We start from the raw sequence: 16,478 nt of genomic DNA, 5'->3' as shown, positions 1-16,478 counted from the left end.
GGGCTACAACTCAGAGTTGAGCCTGTGGGGTCCCCTACAGGATAGCTCCCGCATTACACTAATGGCCAAAACCAGCGCACACACACATGATCTCCGTTGTAGCTGAACGTTGAATGCCCGAAGAGGATTCTACGATGACGGACAGACTACTGAGCCAATGGCGGAAGACTACAGACTACACCCCAGCTGAACCAATCCAAAGATCCGATCTTCCAGAATCAACCTACTTTCTTTTCTATATAATAGTGGTGTACTGATTGTAACGGTCTCTTCTTCGTCTGCGCTTCCGTACGAACCATCGGGAGAGCCGTAATTACGCTGTTCTAGATATCTTCACTCTGAATAAACTGTAGCTTGTCATACAATTTACCACCTTGTCTGAATCGATCCTTGACCGACTCGTCCGTCTACATATCCAATTTCTAACACTCTCGGCCCTCGATCCATGTGATCTTACCCCCCCCCCCCTAATGTCTTTAATGGAGTCCGTTTTCTGACTGACCAACTGACCGTCGGTAAACTTCACGGTTTTATGCAGCACTTTAACGTCCTCCAGGATGGCCAGCCCCTTTTCCCCGCCGATGAAGTTGTCAACTACACATATCCCATGCTTAGTCATACACGGGACGATGTACTCCCTGGCGAGTTTCTGAGGCGTGGACCGGGTGGTGGTTTGTCCGCAGGGTTTGGTATGGTTATTCAACCAGCCGGGCTTATAGACCGAGGACACCGCGCTGGTTATGAACCCTTTCATTATAGTCTCTCCACTCCGAGATGTAGCACGGGTGTTTTGTTCCGGTAGTGTCTGTCCCTCTATCCCCCGAAACGGTGCCTGACGTCCAGCAGGTTTCTGTTTTGAAACCTACGACTTCGCCTCGGATTCTTTACAATTCACCTTGTGCATTTTCCAGTGCTGCTTCTGGTGCTCCTTGCTGCAGTAAAACGAGTTTCGACACCGGCCGCACTTGAGGAGATTTTCCATTTCCCCACAAAGTTCACAATACTGTCTTTCTCGCTCCAAGTCCTGAGTAGTCTGGGCTACAGTCTTATGTTTAGTCTCCATGTGTGCAGTTGGAAGTAAAGTTGACTAATGTTACGGTCTTAAAATCTAATCCTTTACACTCGTCCTTCTACTGATCAATGTGGATGTAATACACACAGAGTGAACCTGAAAACCAGCTCCCGACGACATAAGACCCGATCATTTCATCACAGGTATTCTGTTGTTTACTTTATATTACACTTTAATAGGAGAGTCGGTGCGTTCGAGCCCAACATATCGATAAATCCAAGTCTCCGGGTCGTTTTGTAGCGAGGCGCTAACCATCTGTCCCGCATGGTACCCTTCCCCGTGTGCGCCCGTCGGTGTCCTACACGGATGACAGTATGTATATTCAGCTCCGCGCTCCCTCTCTCCGTGGCTCATCCATCACGCCATTCCGTAGCAAAACGTTTCTTCAACGGAAGACAGCGGGGAGCCTGAATGTGTCTAGTAGAAACTCTAGTTTTAGTTGCAAAACGTTGGGCTATGCAAATATTATGGATACACTGACAAGATACCTGTCCCTCTGCGCTAACAATCGTTGTCCACAAAGCGACGGCAGTCTGTCTTGCTCCCGTCTCTCCTTTCTTTGAATGGGTGGATACATCTCATTATTGTAATCCATTTTGTAACATTTGATTCGGGTTGTTGACGTCAACCGCCTGTATTATGCTACTAGTCTCATGTCATGAATATGTATAGCCATCTCGAGACAACATATATATATTTTTAAACCTTTATTTCACAAGGTAAGTCAGTTAAGAACACATTATTATTTACAATGACGGCCTACACTGGTCAAACCCGGACCACGCTGAGCCAATTGTGCGCCGCACTATGGGACTCCCATTCACGACCCATTATGATACAAACAGGAACTATAAGTGTTTTTTTACCGGGATGTCACGTGTCCTACTTATAGCCGTACACTCGTAACAACTTAAGCATTAAGAAACCTCTAATCGATCAAATAAACCTCACGTAGAAATAAGCCATTAATTTCTTTGTTGACCAAATTCGAAACTCTCATTGACATCAATTTAAAGTCTCCTTGCTTGGTGGGTGAAACAACAGGAAAACGCCACCTGCTGGAGGGAGACACATTTTTTTCCTCGAGTTGGGTCTCCCTCTTCCTCTGGACTTAGCCCGAGAATACAACAATTGTCACGTATGTACATGAACTTACCTGGAGTGCATGAGGGTGATGCTACATGTGATCATCTGTACTTGCACTTGACCCATGACATCTGAGAAATGTGGTTCTTCTCCCCGCATCCCTGCCTCAGTGTGCTAAGATATTACAAAAATAACCTTATTATGTCCTCAAAATCTCCTCCCTGTTTTTATTGGCCTACATTCGGTATTAAAATGTGCATAGAATAATTCGACATTTTGAAAGTTAGCTGTGCATAGAACAAATAAATGAAAGTAAATACATTTAATCAAATCAAATGTATTTATATAGCCCTTCGTACATCAGCTGATATCTCAAAGTGCTGTACAGAAACCCAGCCTAAAACCCCAAACAGCAAGCAATGCAGGTGTAGAAGCACCTGATGATTTGATTTGATTTGAAATAAAAATGTAATGCATTGCCATAACTGCTCAGTGCAACTGAACTGGCATCTACTCTGCATCGACAGTGGGGGGAAAGTATTTAGCCAGCCACCAATTGTGCAGGTTCTCCAACTTAAAAAGATGAGAGAGGCCTGTAATTTTCATCATAGGTACACTTAATCTATGACAGACAAAATGAGAAAAAAAATCCAGAAAATCACATTGTAGGATTTTAAATTAATTTATTTGCAAAGAGAGGCCTGTTCCCTGTTCAGTGCAGCCCACAAGGACGCACGGCAGCTCTCCAAGACGGCACCAGGCGTGTGGCACGTACACAGTCGGGTTTCCTCGGGACAGAGCTGCACTTCCTAACCTGCCAAATGTATGACCATATTCGAGACACGCATTTCCCTCAGATTACACAGATCCACAAAGAATTCGAAAACAAACCCCATTTTGATAAACTCCCATATCTTTTGGGTGAAATATCACAGTGTGCCATCACATCAGCAAGATGTGTGCCCTGCTGCCACAAGAAAAGGGAAACCAGTGAAGAACAAGCACCATCGTAAATACAACCTATATTTATGTTGATTTATTTTCCCTTTTGTAATTTAAGCATTTGCACGTCGTATATATAGACATCATATGACATTTGCCATGTCTTTATCCTTTTGGAAATGTTGTGAGTGTAATGTTTACTGTTCATTTTTATTATTTATTTCACTTTTGTTTATTACCTATTACACTTGCTTTTTCATTGTAATTATGTTTCCCATGCCAATAAAGCCCTTAAATTGAGAGAGAGAGAGAGAGAGAGAGAGAGAGAGAGAAAATCTGATCTGTCCAATAATAGAGGTCACAAAGTCCCAGCTTTGTTATGTATGTCTACTAACTATTTAACAGATATGTACACTAAAATAGATTTGTAAATCAAATAAAAACAAAAGATAAGGGATTATTCTGTTATTTCTGGCCTATTAATACTGTCCTTGTAATGTTGGTGCTCTGTAGTCTGAACCTAAGTATTACAAAGCCGAGGAATCTTTGCTATAGGCTGATTTATTACATAGGCTATAGGCAAATGGCAATGATGCTTATGTAGCCTATCAATTTTGAACAAAAGTTGACAAATACATTTTTTTTAAACGGATCATCACGGACACCACGGCTGTTCTACCAGAAACTACATTTCCCAAAATGCATCGCTCCAAAAGAAGGGGGTTTCCCTAGGAATGCCGGAATATTCGAATACAACAAAGCTTTGTGTTTACTCTTCTACATTACATAAAATAATGCAAACATTGTGTAGGGTTTTTCAGTATTCTTCCAGTATCCTTCTGTTCTTCTGAAAATGTATTTGATGAATCAAAATAACTCTAATGGTTAAGGCGATTTACATGGGTATCATGCTTCTTCAACTTGCACACAATCCCAAATAAACAGTCACTTAAGGTTGTAATTAGAATGCTGCTAGCTAGGTAACTGTAAAATAAGAACATTCCTGTACGATAATACGATTATATAGAAGTTATGAGCAAGCGGGAAGGTAATCAAATTCATTATTAACATTATGTATGATGTGTAAAGTCGCAATGCTCTGTATTTGATAAAAGGAGAAAACTGCGGACTCCTAATTTCGCATCAATGCAGCGCCACATGTGGAATTCACATAGCTAGCTAGCTAATCACGTTTGTTCCATAAAGCCTACACTCGCTATATTTATGCAATAAGCCCCAATGGGGTGTGGTAGATGGACAATATACTTTCTTACGCATGACGCAATGCGGAGTGCCTGGATACAGCCCTTAGCCGTGGAATATTGGTCAAATACAACAAACTACCGAGGTGCCTTATTGCTAATATAAACTGGTTACCAACGTAATTAAACCAGTAAAAATACATGTTTTGTAATACCGTTTATAATGTAAATTATAAACGTAGTGGTTTGAACCCTGAATTCTGATTGGCTGAAAGCTGTGGTATTTTTAACTAATAAGGACCAAGGAGGTGTGGTATATGGCCAATATACCACGGCTAAGGGCTGTTCTTCAGCAGGACGCAATGCGAAGTGCCTGGATACAGCCCGTAGCCGTGGTATTATATATGGTCCTTATATGCCACAAACCCCCAAGGTGCCTTATTGCCTAGGGTTGCACAGTTTGGGGAATATTCAGAGGTGGAAACTTTCCATGGGAATTTAATTTGTACATTTTTATTTCACCTTTATTTAACCAGGTAGGCAAGTTGAGAACAAGTCAATAACACAATAGAAAAAAGTCTATATACAGTGTGTGCAAATGAGGTAAGATAAGGGAAGAAAGGCAAAAAATAGGCCATAGTGACGAAATAATTACAATTTAGCAATTAAACACTGGAGTGATAGATGTGCAGAAGATGAATGTGCAAGTAGAGATACTGGGGTGCAAAAGCAGCAAAAAAAATCAAAAGCTAGTGAGGGAGATATGAGTCTCCAGCTTCAGTGATTTTTTTCCTGTTCGTTCTAGTCATTTTTCAGCAGAGAACTGGAAGGAAAGGCGGCCAAAAGAGAAATTGGCTTTGGGGATGACCAGTGAGAAATACCTGCTGGAGCGCGTGCTACGGGTGGATGCTGCTATGGTGACCAGTGAGCTGAGATAAGGCAGGGCTTTACCTAGCATAGACTTAAAGATGACCTGGTTCCAGTGGGTTTGGCGACGAGTATGAAGCAAGGGCCAGCCAACGAGAGCATACAGGTCGCAGTGGTGGGTAGTATATGGGGCTTTGGTGACAAAATGGATGGCACTGTCATAGACTGCATCCAATTTGCTGAGTAGTGTTGGGGGCTATTTTGTAAATGACATCACCGAAGTCAAGGATCGGTAGGATGATCAGTATTATGAGGGCATGTTAGGCAGCATGAGTGAAGGATGCTTTGTTGCGAAATAGGAAGACGATTCTAGATTTCATTTTGGATTGGAGATGCTTAATGTGAGTCTGGAAGGAGAGTTTACAGTCTAACCAGACACCTAGGTATTTGTAGTTGTCCACATATTCTAAGTCAGAACCGTCCAGAATAGTGATGCTGGACGGGCGGGCAGGTGCTGGTAGCGATCGATTGAAGAGCATGCATTTAGTTTTACTTGCATTTAAAACCTCTTAGAACTACCCCTCCCGAATAGCACAGTCAAAAAATATTACTAGAAAATATTCATATTCATGAAATCACAAGTGAAATATTTTGAAACACAGCTTAGCCTTTTGTTAATCACCTTGTCGTCTCAGATTTTGAAATTATGCTTTACAGCGAAAGCAATACAAGCGTATCGATAGCATAGCATTATTTCCACTTAGCATCAGGAAGCTTGGTCACGAAAATCAGAAAAGCAATCAAATTAACCGTTTACCTTTGATGATCTTTTGATGTTTTCACTCACGAGACTCCCAGTTAGACAGCAAATGTTCCTTTTGTTCCATAAAGATATTTTTTATATCCAAATACCTCCGTTAGTTTGGTGCGTTATGCCCAGGAATCCACCGGAAATAGCGGTCACGACAACGCAGACAAAAATTCCAAATTACAGTGGGGCAAAAAAGTATTTAGTCAGCCACCAATTATGATGAAAATTACAGGCCTCTCTCATCTTTTTAAGTGGGAGAACTTACACAATTGGTGGCTGACTAAATACTTTTTTGCCCCACTGTATATACTGTACTCGATACCATCTACTGCATCTTGCCTATGCCGTTCTGTACCATCACTCATTCATATATCTTTATGTACATATTCTTTATCCCTTTGCACTTGTGTGTATAAGGTAGTAGTTGTGGAATTGTTAGGTTAGATTACTCGTTGGTTATTACTGCATTGTCGGAACTAGAAGCACAAGCATTTCGCAACACTCACATTAACATCTACTAACCATGTGTATGTGACCATTAACATCTGATAACCATGTGTATGTGACCATTAACATCTGATAACCATGTGTATGTGACCATTAACATCTGCTAACCATGTGTATGTGACCATTAACATCTGCTAACCATGTGTATGTGACCATTAACATCTGCTAACCATGTGTATGTGACCATTAACATCTGATAACCATGTGTATGTGACCATTAACATCTGCTAACCATGTGTATATGACCATTAACATCTGATAACCATGTGTATGTGACCATTAACATCTGCTAACCATGTGTATGTGACCATTAACATCTGCTAACCATGTGTATGTGACCATTAACATCTGATAACCAAGTGACCATTAACATCTGATAACCATGTGACCATTAACATCTGATAACCATGTGACCATTAACATCTGATAACCATGTGTATGTGACCATTAACATCTGATAACCATGTGTATGTGACCATTAACATCTGATAACCATGTGTATGTGACCATTAACATCTGCTAACCATGTGTATGTGACCATTAACATCTGATAACCATGTGACCATTAACATCTGATAACCATGTGACCATTAACATCTGATAACCATGTGACCATTAACATCTGATAACCATGTGACCATTAACATCTGATAACCATGTGACCATTAACATCTGATAACCATGTGACCATTAACATCTGATAACCATGTGACCATTAACATCTGATAACCATGTGACCATTAACATCTGATAACCATGTGACCATTAACATCTGATAACCATGTGTAGGTGACCATTAACATCTGATAACCATGTGACCATTAACATCTGATAACCATGTGTAGGTGACCATTAACATCTGATAACCATGTGACCATTAACATCTGATAACCATGTGTAGGTGACCATTAACATCTGATAACCATGTGTAGGTGACCATTAACATCTGATAACCATGTGACCATTAACATCTGATAACCATGTGTATGTGACCATTAACATCTGATAACCATGTGACCATTAACATCTGATAACCATGTGACCATTAACATCTGATAACCATGTGACCATTAACATCTGATAACCATGTGACCATTAACATCTGATAACCATGTGACCATTAACATCTGATAACCATGTGACCATTAACATCTGATAACCATGTGACCATTAACATCTGATAACCATGTGTATGTGACCATTAACATCTGATAACCATGTGTAGGTGACCATTAACATCTGATAACCATGTGTAGGTGACCATTAACATCTGATAACCATGTGACCATTAACATCTGATAACCATGTGTATGTGACCATTAACATCTGATAACCATGTGTAGGTGACCATTAACATCTGATAACCATGTGTAGGTGACCATTAACATCTGATAACCATGTGACCATTAACATCTGATAACCATGTGTATGTGACCATTAACATCTGATAACCATGTGTAGGTGACCATTAACATCTGATAACCATGTGACCATTAACATCTGATAACCATGTGACCATTAACATCTGATAACCATGTGACCATTAACATCTGATAACCATGTGTATGTGACCATTAACATCTGATAACCATGTGACCATTAACATCTGATAACCATGTGTAGGTGACCATTAACATCTGATAACCATGTGACCATTAACATCTGATAACCATGTGACCATTAACATCTGATAACCATGTGACCATTAACATCTGATAACCATGTGTAGGTGACCATTAACATCTGATAACCATGTGTAGGTGACCATTAACATCTGATAACCATGTGACCATTAACATCTGATAACCATGTGTATGTGACCATTAACATCTGATAACCATGTGTAGGTGACCATTAACATCTGATAACCATGTGACCATTAACATCTGATAACCATGTGACCATTAACATCTGATAACCATGTGACCATTAACATCTGATAACCATGTGTATGTGACCATTAACATCTGATAACCATGTGACCATTAACATCTGATAACCATGTGTAGGTGACCATTAACATCTGATAACCATGTGACCATTAACATCTGATAACCATGTGACCATTAACATCTGATAACCATGTGACCATTAACATCTGATAACCATGTGACCATTAACATCTGATAACCATGTGACCATTAACATCTGATAACCATGTGACCATTAACATCTGATAACCATGTGACCATTAACATCTGATAACCATGTGACCATTAACATCTGATAACCATGTGACCATTAACATCTGATAACCATGTGACCATTAACATCTGATAACCATGATCTCCCTGTCTCCTTTTTTATGTATATTTATTTAACTAGTCAAGTCAGTTAAGAAGAAGTTATTATTTTCAATGACGACCTAGGAACAGTGGGTTAACTGCCTGTTCAGGAGCAGAACTACAGATTTGTACCTTGTCAGCTCGGGGTTTCGATCTTGCAACCTTTCGGTTACTAGACCAGTGCACTCTAACCACTAGGCTACCTGCCGCCCCTCCTCAGGTGAAGGGTATCCTCGGAGGATGAAGACAAGTCAGAAAACAGATGACCGCGACACAGGAGCTAACCTGACATCACCTGTGATGGCTGCATTCAAAGGTATCTACTAGATCATTTTCTGTGGTACCTGAATTTACATTCAGCCCAGAGTACACTCCTCTTTCTCCCCTCCCCTCTTCACCTCCTCCCTCTTCACCTCCCCCTCTTCACCTCCTCTCTCTTCACCTCCCCCCTCTTCACCTCCTCTCTCTTCACTTCCTCCCTCTTCACCCCCCCTCTTCACCTCCCCCCTCTTCACCTACTCTCTCTTCACCTCCCCCTCTTCACCTCCCCCCTCTTCACCTCCCCCCTCTTCCCCTCCTCTCTCTTCACCTCCCCTCTTCACCTCTCTCTTCACCTCCTCTCTCTTCACCTCCTCCCTCTTCACCTCCTCCTTCTCCCCCCTTCACCTCCCCCATCTTCACCTCCTCTCTCTTCACCTCCTCCCTCTTCACCTCCTCCTTCTCCCCCCTTCACCTCCTCTCTCTTCACCTCCCCCCTCTTCATCTCTCTCTTCACCTCCTCTCTTCACCTCCCCCCTCTTCACCTCCTACCTCTTCACCTCCCCCCTCTTCACCTCCTCTCTCTTCACCTCCCACCTCTTCACCTCCTCTCTCTTCACCTCCTCTCTCTCCATCTCCCCCCTCTTCACCTCTCTCTTCACCTCCTCTCTCTTCACCTCCCCCTCTTCACCTCCTCCCTCTTCACACCTTCCCCCTCTTCACCTCCCCCCTCTTCACCTCCTCTTTCTTCACCTCCCCCCTCTTCACCTCCCCCCTCTTCACCTCCTCCCTCTTCACCTCCTCCTTCTCCCCCTTCACCTCCTCTCTCTTCACCTCCTCTCTTCACCTCCCCCTCTTCACCTCCTCTCTCTTCACCTCCCCCTCTTTACCTCTCTTCACCTCCTCTCTCTTCACCTCCTCTCTTCACCTCCCCCTCTTCACCTCCCCCCTCTTCACCTCCTCTCTCTTCACCTCCCCCCTCTTCACCTCTCTCTTCACCTCCCTCTCTTCACCCCCCCTCTTCACCTCCCCCTCTTCACCTCCTCCTTCTCCCCCTCTTCACTCCTTCCACCTCCTCCCTCTTCACTCCTTCCCCCTCCCCCCTCTTCACCTCCTCTTTCTCCCCCTCTTCACCTCCCCTCTCTCTTCACTACTAATCATAACATTATAGTTGTGGTAGGTAGAGAGAGAGATGCAGCCTACTAATCATAACATTATAGTTGTGGTAGGTAGAGAGAGAGATGCAGCCTACTAATCATAACATTATAGTTGTGGTAGGTAGAGAGAGAGATGCAGCCTACTAATCATAACATTATAGTTGTGGTAGGTAGAGAGAGAGATGCAGCCTACTAATCATAACATTATAGTTGTGGTAGGTAGAGAGAGAGAGATGCAGCCTACTAATCATAACATTATAGTTGTGGTAGGTAGAGAGAGAGATGCAGCCTACTAATCATAACATTATAGTTGTGGTAGGTAGAGAGAGAGATGCAGCCTACTAATCATAACATTATAGTTGTGGTAGGTAGAGAGAGAGATGCAGCCTACTAATCATAACATTATAGTTGTGGTAGGTAGAGAGAGAGAGATGCAGCCTACTAATCATAACATTATAGTTGTGGTAGGTAGAGAGAGAGATTTAGCAGTTTCTGTTATTCTTCAGTAACACAATCCTCAAAGCAAATCTGGGGGAGAAAATTAGGTTTATTCAGAGAGGACAAATCATAAATGTTATGCTGGGAGGTAGATATTCAGTCTCCCCTCTCCTCAGCTTTTTTCCACAGAACTAAGGAACATGATGCCATTTATAACCCCCCACCCTAGCCTTGGGTTGACCAATCAGAAGTCCTTGCAGTACAACTGAGCCAATGGCCAATCCCTATTGACCATTAGTTCTCTAGTTTTTTGTCCTCTCTCATCCTCTGCGTTGTGTATTTACCTTCAAAATATTCTTATATCGACTACTCATCAGATATTTCTTCCATGCCAGTGTTCCAGCAGGAGCTAGATACCAAACATGACAAGCATGAGCGCCTGGTCAAACTCAGCAGAGACATCACCATTGAAAGCAAGAGGACAATATTTCTACTGCACAGAGTCACCAGGTAAATTGTCTGAACTACAAAATGTGGTCTGCCAGGGTCCTTAAGGGAGTCCTCAGCAGCAAGGCGGAAGAAAAAAAGGAATCTCATATAGTTGGCCACTTCTAATGGTTTTCAAATGCAGTGTTAAATATCATCTAGGTTTGTGGATGCATTGATTAAAGCTGCAATGTGTTGCTGTTTTGGTGACCTGACCAAATGCACGTAGAAATGTGAGTTACAGATCTATCATTCTCATTGAAAGTGTGTCTAATAAGTGGTTAACAGCTTCTATCTCAAGGCCATCAGACTGTTAAACAGCCACCACTAACATAGAGTGGCTGCTGCCAACACACTGACTCAACTCTCTGGCCATCAGACTGTTAAACAGCCACCACTAACATTGAGTGGCTGCTGCCAACACACTGACTCAAATCTCTGGTCATCAGACTGTTAAACAGCCACCACTAACATTGAGTGGCTGCTGCCAACACACTGACTCAACTCTCTGGTCATCAGACTGTTAAACAGCCACCACTAACATAGAGTGGCTGCTGCCAACACACTGACTCAACTCTCTGGTCATCAGACTGTCAAACAGCCACCACTAACATAGAGTGGCTGCTGCCAACACACTGACTCAACTCTCTGGTCATCAGACTGTTAAACAGCCACCACTAACATTGAGTGGCTGCTGCCAACACACTGACTCAAATCTCTGGTCATCAGACTGTCAAACAGCCACCACTAACATAGAGTGGCTGCTGCCAACACACTGACTCAACTCTCTGGTCATCAGACTGTTAAACAGCCACCACTAACATAGAGTGGCTGCTGCCAACACACTGACTCAACTCTCTGGTCATCAGACTGTTAAACAGCCACCACTAACATAGAGTGGCTGCTGCCAACACTGACTCAACTCTCTGGTCATCAGACTGTTAAACAGCCACCACTAACATAGAGTGGCTGCTGCCAACACACTGACTCAACTCTCTGGTCATCAGACTGTTAAACAGCCACCACTAACATAGAGTGGCTGCTGCCAACACACTGACTCAACTCTCTGGTCATCAGACTGTTAAACAGCCACCACTAACATAGAGTGGCTGCTGCCAACACACTGACTCAACTCTCTGGTCATCAGACTGTTAAACAGCCACCACTAACATAGAGTGGCTGCTGCCAACACACTGACTCAACTCTCTGGTCATCAGACTGTTAAACAGCCACCACTAACATAGAGTGGCTGTTGCCAACACACGGACTCAACTCTCTGGTCATCAGACTGTCAAACAGCCACCACTAACATAGAGTGGCTGCTGCCAACACACTGACTCAACTCTCTGGTCATCAGACTGTTAAACAGCCACCACTAACATAGAGTGGCTGCTGCCAACACACTGACTCAAATCTCTGGTCATCAGACTGTCAAACAGCCACCACTAACATAGAGTGGCTGCTGCCAACACACTGACTCAACTCTCTGGTCATCAGACTGTTAAACAGCCACCACTAACATAGAGTGGCTGCTGCCAACACACTGACTCAAATCTCTGGTCATCAGACTGTTAAACAGCCGCCACTAACATAGAGTGGCTGCTGCCAACACACTGACTCAACTCTCTGGCCATCAGACTGTCAAACAGCCACCACTAACATAGAGTGGCTGCTGACAAACACACTGACTCAAATCTCTGGTCATCAGACTGTTAAACAGCCACCACTAACATAGAGTGGCTGCTGCCAACACACTGACTCAAATCTCTGGTCATCAGACTGTTAAACAGCCGCCACTAACATAGAGTGGCTGCTGCCAACACACTGACATCTACTGCATCTTTATGTAATACATGTATCACATCAAAGCTGGGACCGAGAGACTGAAAAACAGCTTCTATCTCAAGGCCATCAGACTGTTAAACAGCCACCACTAACATAGAGTGGCTGCTGCCAACACACTGACTCAACTCCAGCCACTTTAATAATGGGAAATTATGTAAATATATCACTAGCCACTTTAAACAATGCTACCTTATATAATGTTACTTACCCTACATTATTCATCTCATATGTATACGTATATACTGTACTCTACATCATCGACTGCATCCTTATGTAATACATGTATCACTAGTCACTTTAACTATGCCACTTTGTTTACATACTCATCTCATACGTATATACTGTACTCTACATCATCGACTGCATCCTTATGTAATACATGTATCACTAGCCACTTTAACTATGCCACTTTGTTTACATACTCATCTCATATGTATATACTGTACTCGATACCATCTACTGCATCTACTTGCCTATGCCGTACGGCCATCGCTCATTCATATATTTTTATGTAGATATTCTTATTCATTCCTTTACACTTGTGTGTATAAGGTAGTTGTTGTGAAATTGTTAGATTACTTGTTAGATATTACTACACAGTCGGGAACTAGAAGCACAAGCATTTCGCAACACTCACATTAACATCTACTAACCATGTGTATGTGACCATTAACATCTGATAACCATGTGTATGTGACCATTAACATCTGCTAACCATGTGTACGTGACCATTAACATCTGATAACCATGTGTACGTGACCATTAACATCTGATAACCATGTGACCATTAACATCTGATAACCATGTGTATGTGACCATTAACATCTGATAACCATGTGTATGTGACCATTAACATCTACTAACCATGTGTATGTGACCATTAACATCTGATAACCATGTGACCATTAACATCTGATAACCATGTGTATGTGACCATTAACATCTGATAACCGTGTGTATGTGACCATTAACATCTGATAACCATGTGTATGTGACCATTAACATCTGATAACCATGTGTACGTGACCATTAACATCTGATAACCATGTGTATGTGACCATTAACATCTGATAACCATGTGACCATTAACATCTGATAACCATGTGTATGTGACCATTAACATCTGATAACCGTGTGTATGTGACCATTAACATCTGATAACCATGTGTATGTGACCATTAACATCTGATAACCATGTGTATGTGACCATTAACATCTGATAACCATGTGTATGTGACCATTAACATCTGATAACCATGTGTATGTGACCATTAACATCTGATAACCATGTGTATGTGACCATTAACATCTGATAACCATGTGACCATTAACATCTGATAACCATGTGACCATTAACATCTGATAACCATGTGACCATTAACATCTGATAACCATGTGTATGTGACCATTAACATCTGATAACCATGTGTAGGTGACCATTAACATCTGATAACCATGTGTATGTGACCATTAACATCTGATAACCATGTGTATGTGACCATTAACATCTGATAACCATGTGTATGTGACCATTAACATCTGATAACCATGTGTATGTGACCATTAACATCTGATAACCATGTGACCATTAACATCTGATAACCATGTGACCATTAACATCTGATAACCATGTGTATGTGACCATTAACATCTGATAACCATGTGTATGTGACCATTAACATCTGATAACCATGTGACCATTAACATCTGATAACCATGTGTATGTGACCATTAACATCTGATAACCATGTGTATTTACTTTCGGGTTTGTACACCAGCATCAAACAGCTGAAAATACCATATTTTGCTTATAGAAAATATATTTCACAGCGGTTTAGATGGTACAATGATTCTCTACACTATACTTGCTTGTTTTGTCACAACCTGAAATTAGGCAAGCTATTAGAATGTTAGCAAGCAGGAAATGCTTGAGTGATTTCTGCAAGTTGCTCCTTTAAATGTCATGTCCATCCTATAAGAAGCCAACAGTAGATGGACTAGCCTGATGTGAATGTATTGTCCTAACAGTAGATGGACTAGCCTGATGTGAATGTATTGTCCCTGCAGTGTCCTAACAGTAGATGGACAATCCTGATGTGAATGTATTGTCCCTGCAGTAGATGGACTATCCTGATGTGAATGTATTGTCCTAACAGTAGATGGACTATCCTGATGTGAATGTATTGTCCTAACAGTAGATGGACTAGCCTGATGTGAATGTATTGTCCCTGCAGTGTCCTAACAGTAGATGGACAATCCTGATGTGAATGTATTGTCCCTGCAGTAGATGGACTATCCTGATGTGAATGTATTGTCCTAACAGTAGATGGACTATCCTGATGTGAATGTATTGTCCCTGCAGTGTCCTAACAGTAGATGGACAATCCTGATGTGAATGTATTGTCCCTGCAGTAGATGGACAATCCTGATGTGAATGTATTGTCCCTGCAGTAGATGGACAATCCTGATGTGAATGTATTGTCCTAACAGTAGATGGACTATCCTGATGTGAATGTATTGTCCTAACAGTAGGTGGACTAGCCTGATGTGAATGTATTGTCCTAACAGTAGATGGACTAGACTGATGTGAATGTATTGTCCTAACAGTAAGTGGACTAGCCTGATGTGAATGTATTGTCCCTGCAGTGTCCCAGACGTGGAGGAGGTCCTCACAGAAGCTGATCTGAAGCTGGATGGAGTGAGACTGAACATCAGAATGATTGCTGAGGAGCTCAGAGGAGAGGACCTGCACCAGTTCCATAGAGCCTTCACACCAGGTACGGACGGACGGACGGACAGACACAGAGGATACAACGGCAGGACACGCAGTCCTCCGGTTTCCAGTTAACCTCCTGATTTTGTGAATGAAGACCAGACTCAATATGATATAGACACACCCACTACAATATGATATAGACACACCCACTACAATATGATATAGATACACCCACTACAATATGATATAGACACACCCACTACAATAGGATATAGACACACCCACTACAATAGGATAGACACACCCACTACAATATGATATAGACACACCCACTACAATATGATATAGACACACCCACTACAATAGGATATAGACACACCCACTACAATATGATATAGACACACCCACTACAATATGATATAGACACACCCACTACAATATGATATAGACACACCCACTACAATAGGATATAGACACACCCACTACAATAGGATATAGACACACCCACTACAATAGGATATAGACACACCCACTACAATATGATATAGACACACCCACTACAATATGATATTGACACACCCACTACAATATGATATAGACACACCCACTACAATAGGATATAGACACACCCACTACAATAGGATATAGACACACCCACTACAATATGATATAGACACACCCACTACAATAGGATATAGACACACCCACTACAATAGGATATAGACACACCCACTACAATATGATATAGACACACCCACTACAATATGATATAGACACACCCACTATAATAGGATATAGACACACCC

At 42.0% G+C, this 16,478-nt stretch overlaps 1 protein-coding gene and 1 pseudogene across 1 annotated transcript in view; one reads left to right on the top strand and one right to left on the bottom strand.

The window, feature by feature from the left end:
- Positions 1-422: 422 nt before the first annotated feature.
- Positions 423-1,766, bottom strand: LOC109884606 (egl nine homolog 1-like; annotated as a pseudogene).
- Positions 1,767-4,024: 2,258 nt separating this feature from the next.
- Positions 4,025-16,478, top strand: part of tsnax (translin-associated factor X) — a 33,774-nt gene continuing 21,320 nt past the window's right edge. The window contains exons 1-4 of the mRNA XM_031805135.1: positions 4,025-4,148; positions 8,993-9,088; positions 11,021-11,135; positions 15,603-15,733. Of these exons, the coding sequence (XP_031660995.1) occupies positions 4,133-4,148; positions 8,993-9,088; positions 11,021-11,135; positions 15,603-15,733 (358 nt within the window). The 5' untranslated portion in view covers positions 4,025-4,132. The remainder of the gene's footprint in view (positions 4,149-8,992; positions 9,089-11,020; positions 11,136-15,602; positions 15,734-16,478) is intronic.

Source organism: Oncorhynchus kisutch, linkage group LG25 (genome assembly GCF_002021735.2).
Source record: "Oncorhynchus kisutch isolate 150728-3 linkage group LG25, Okis_V2, whole genome shotgun sequence".
NCBI lineage: Eukaryota > Metazoa > Chordata > Actinopteri > Salmoniformes > Salmonidae > Oncorhynchus > Oncorhynchus kisutch.
This window is presented reverse-complemented; position numbering and strand designations above follow the sequence as displayed.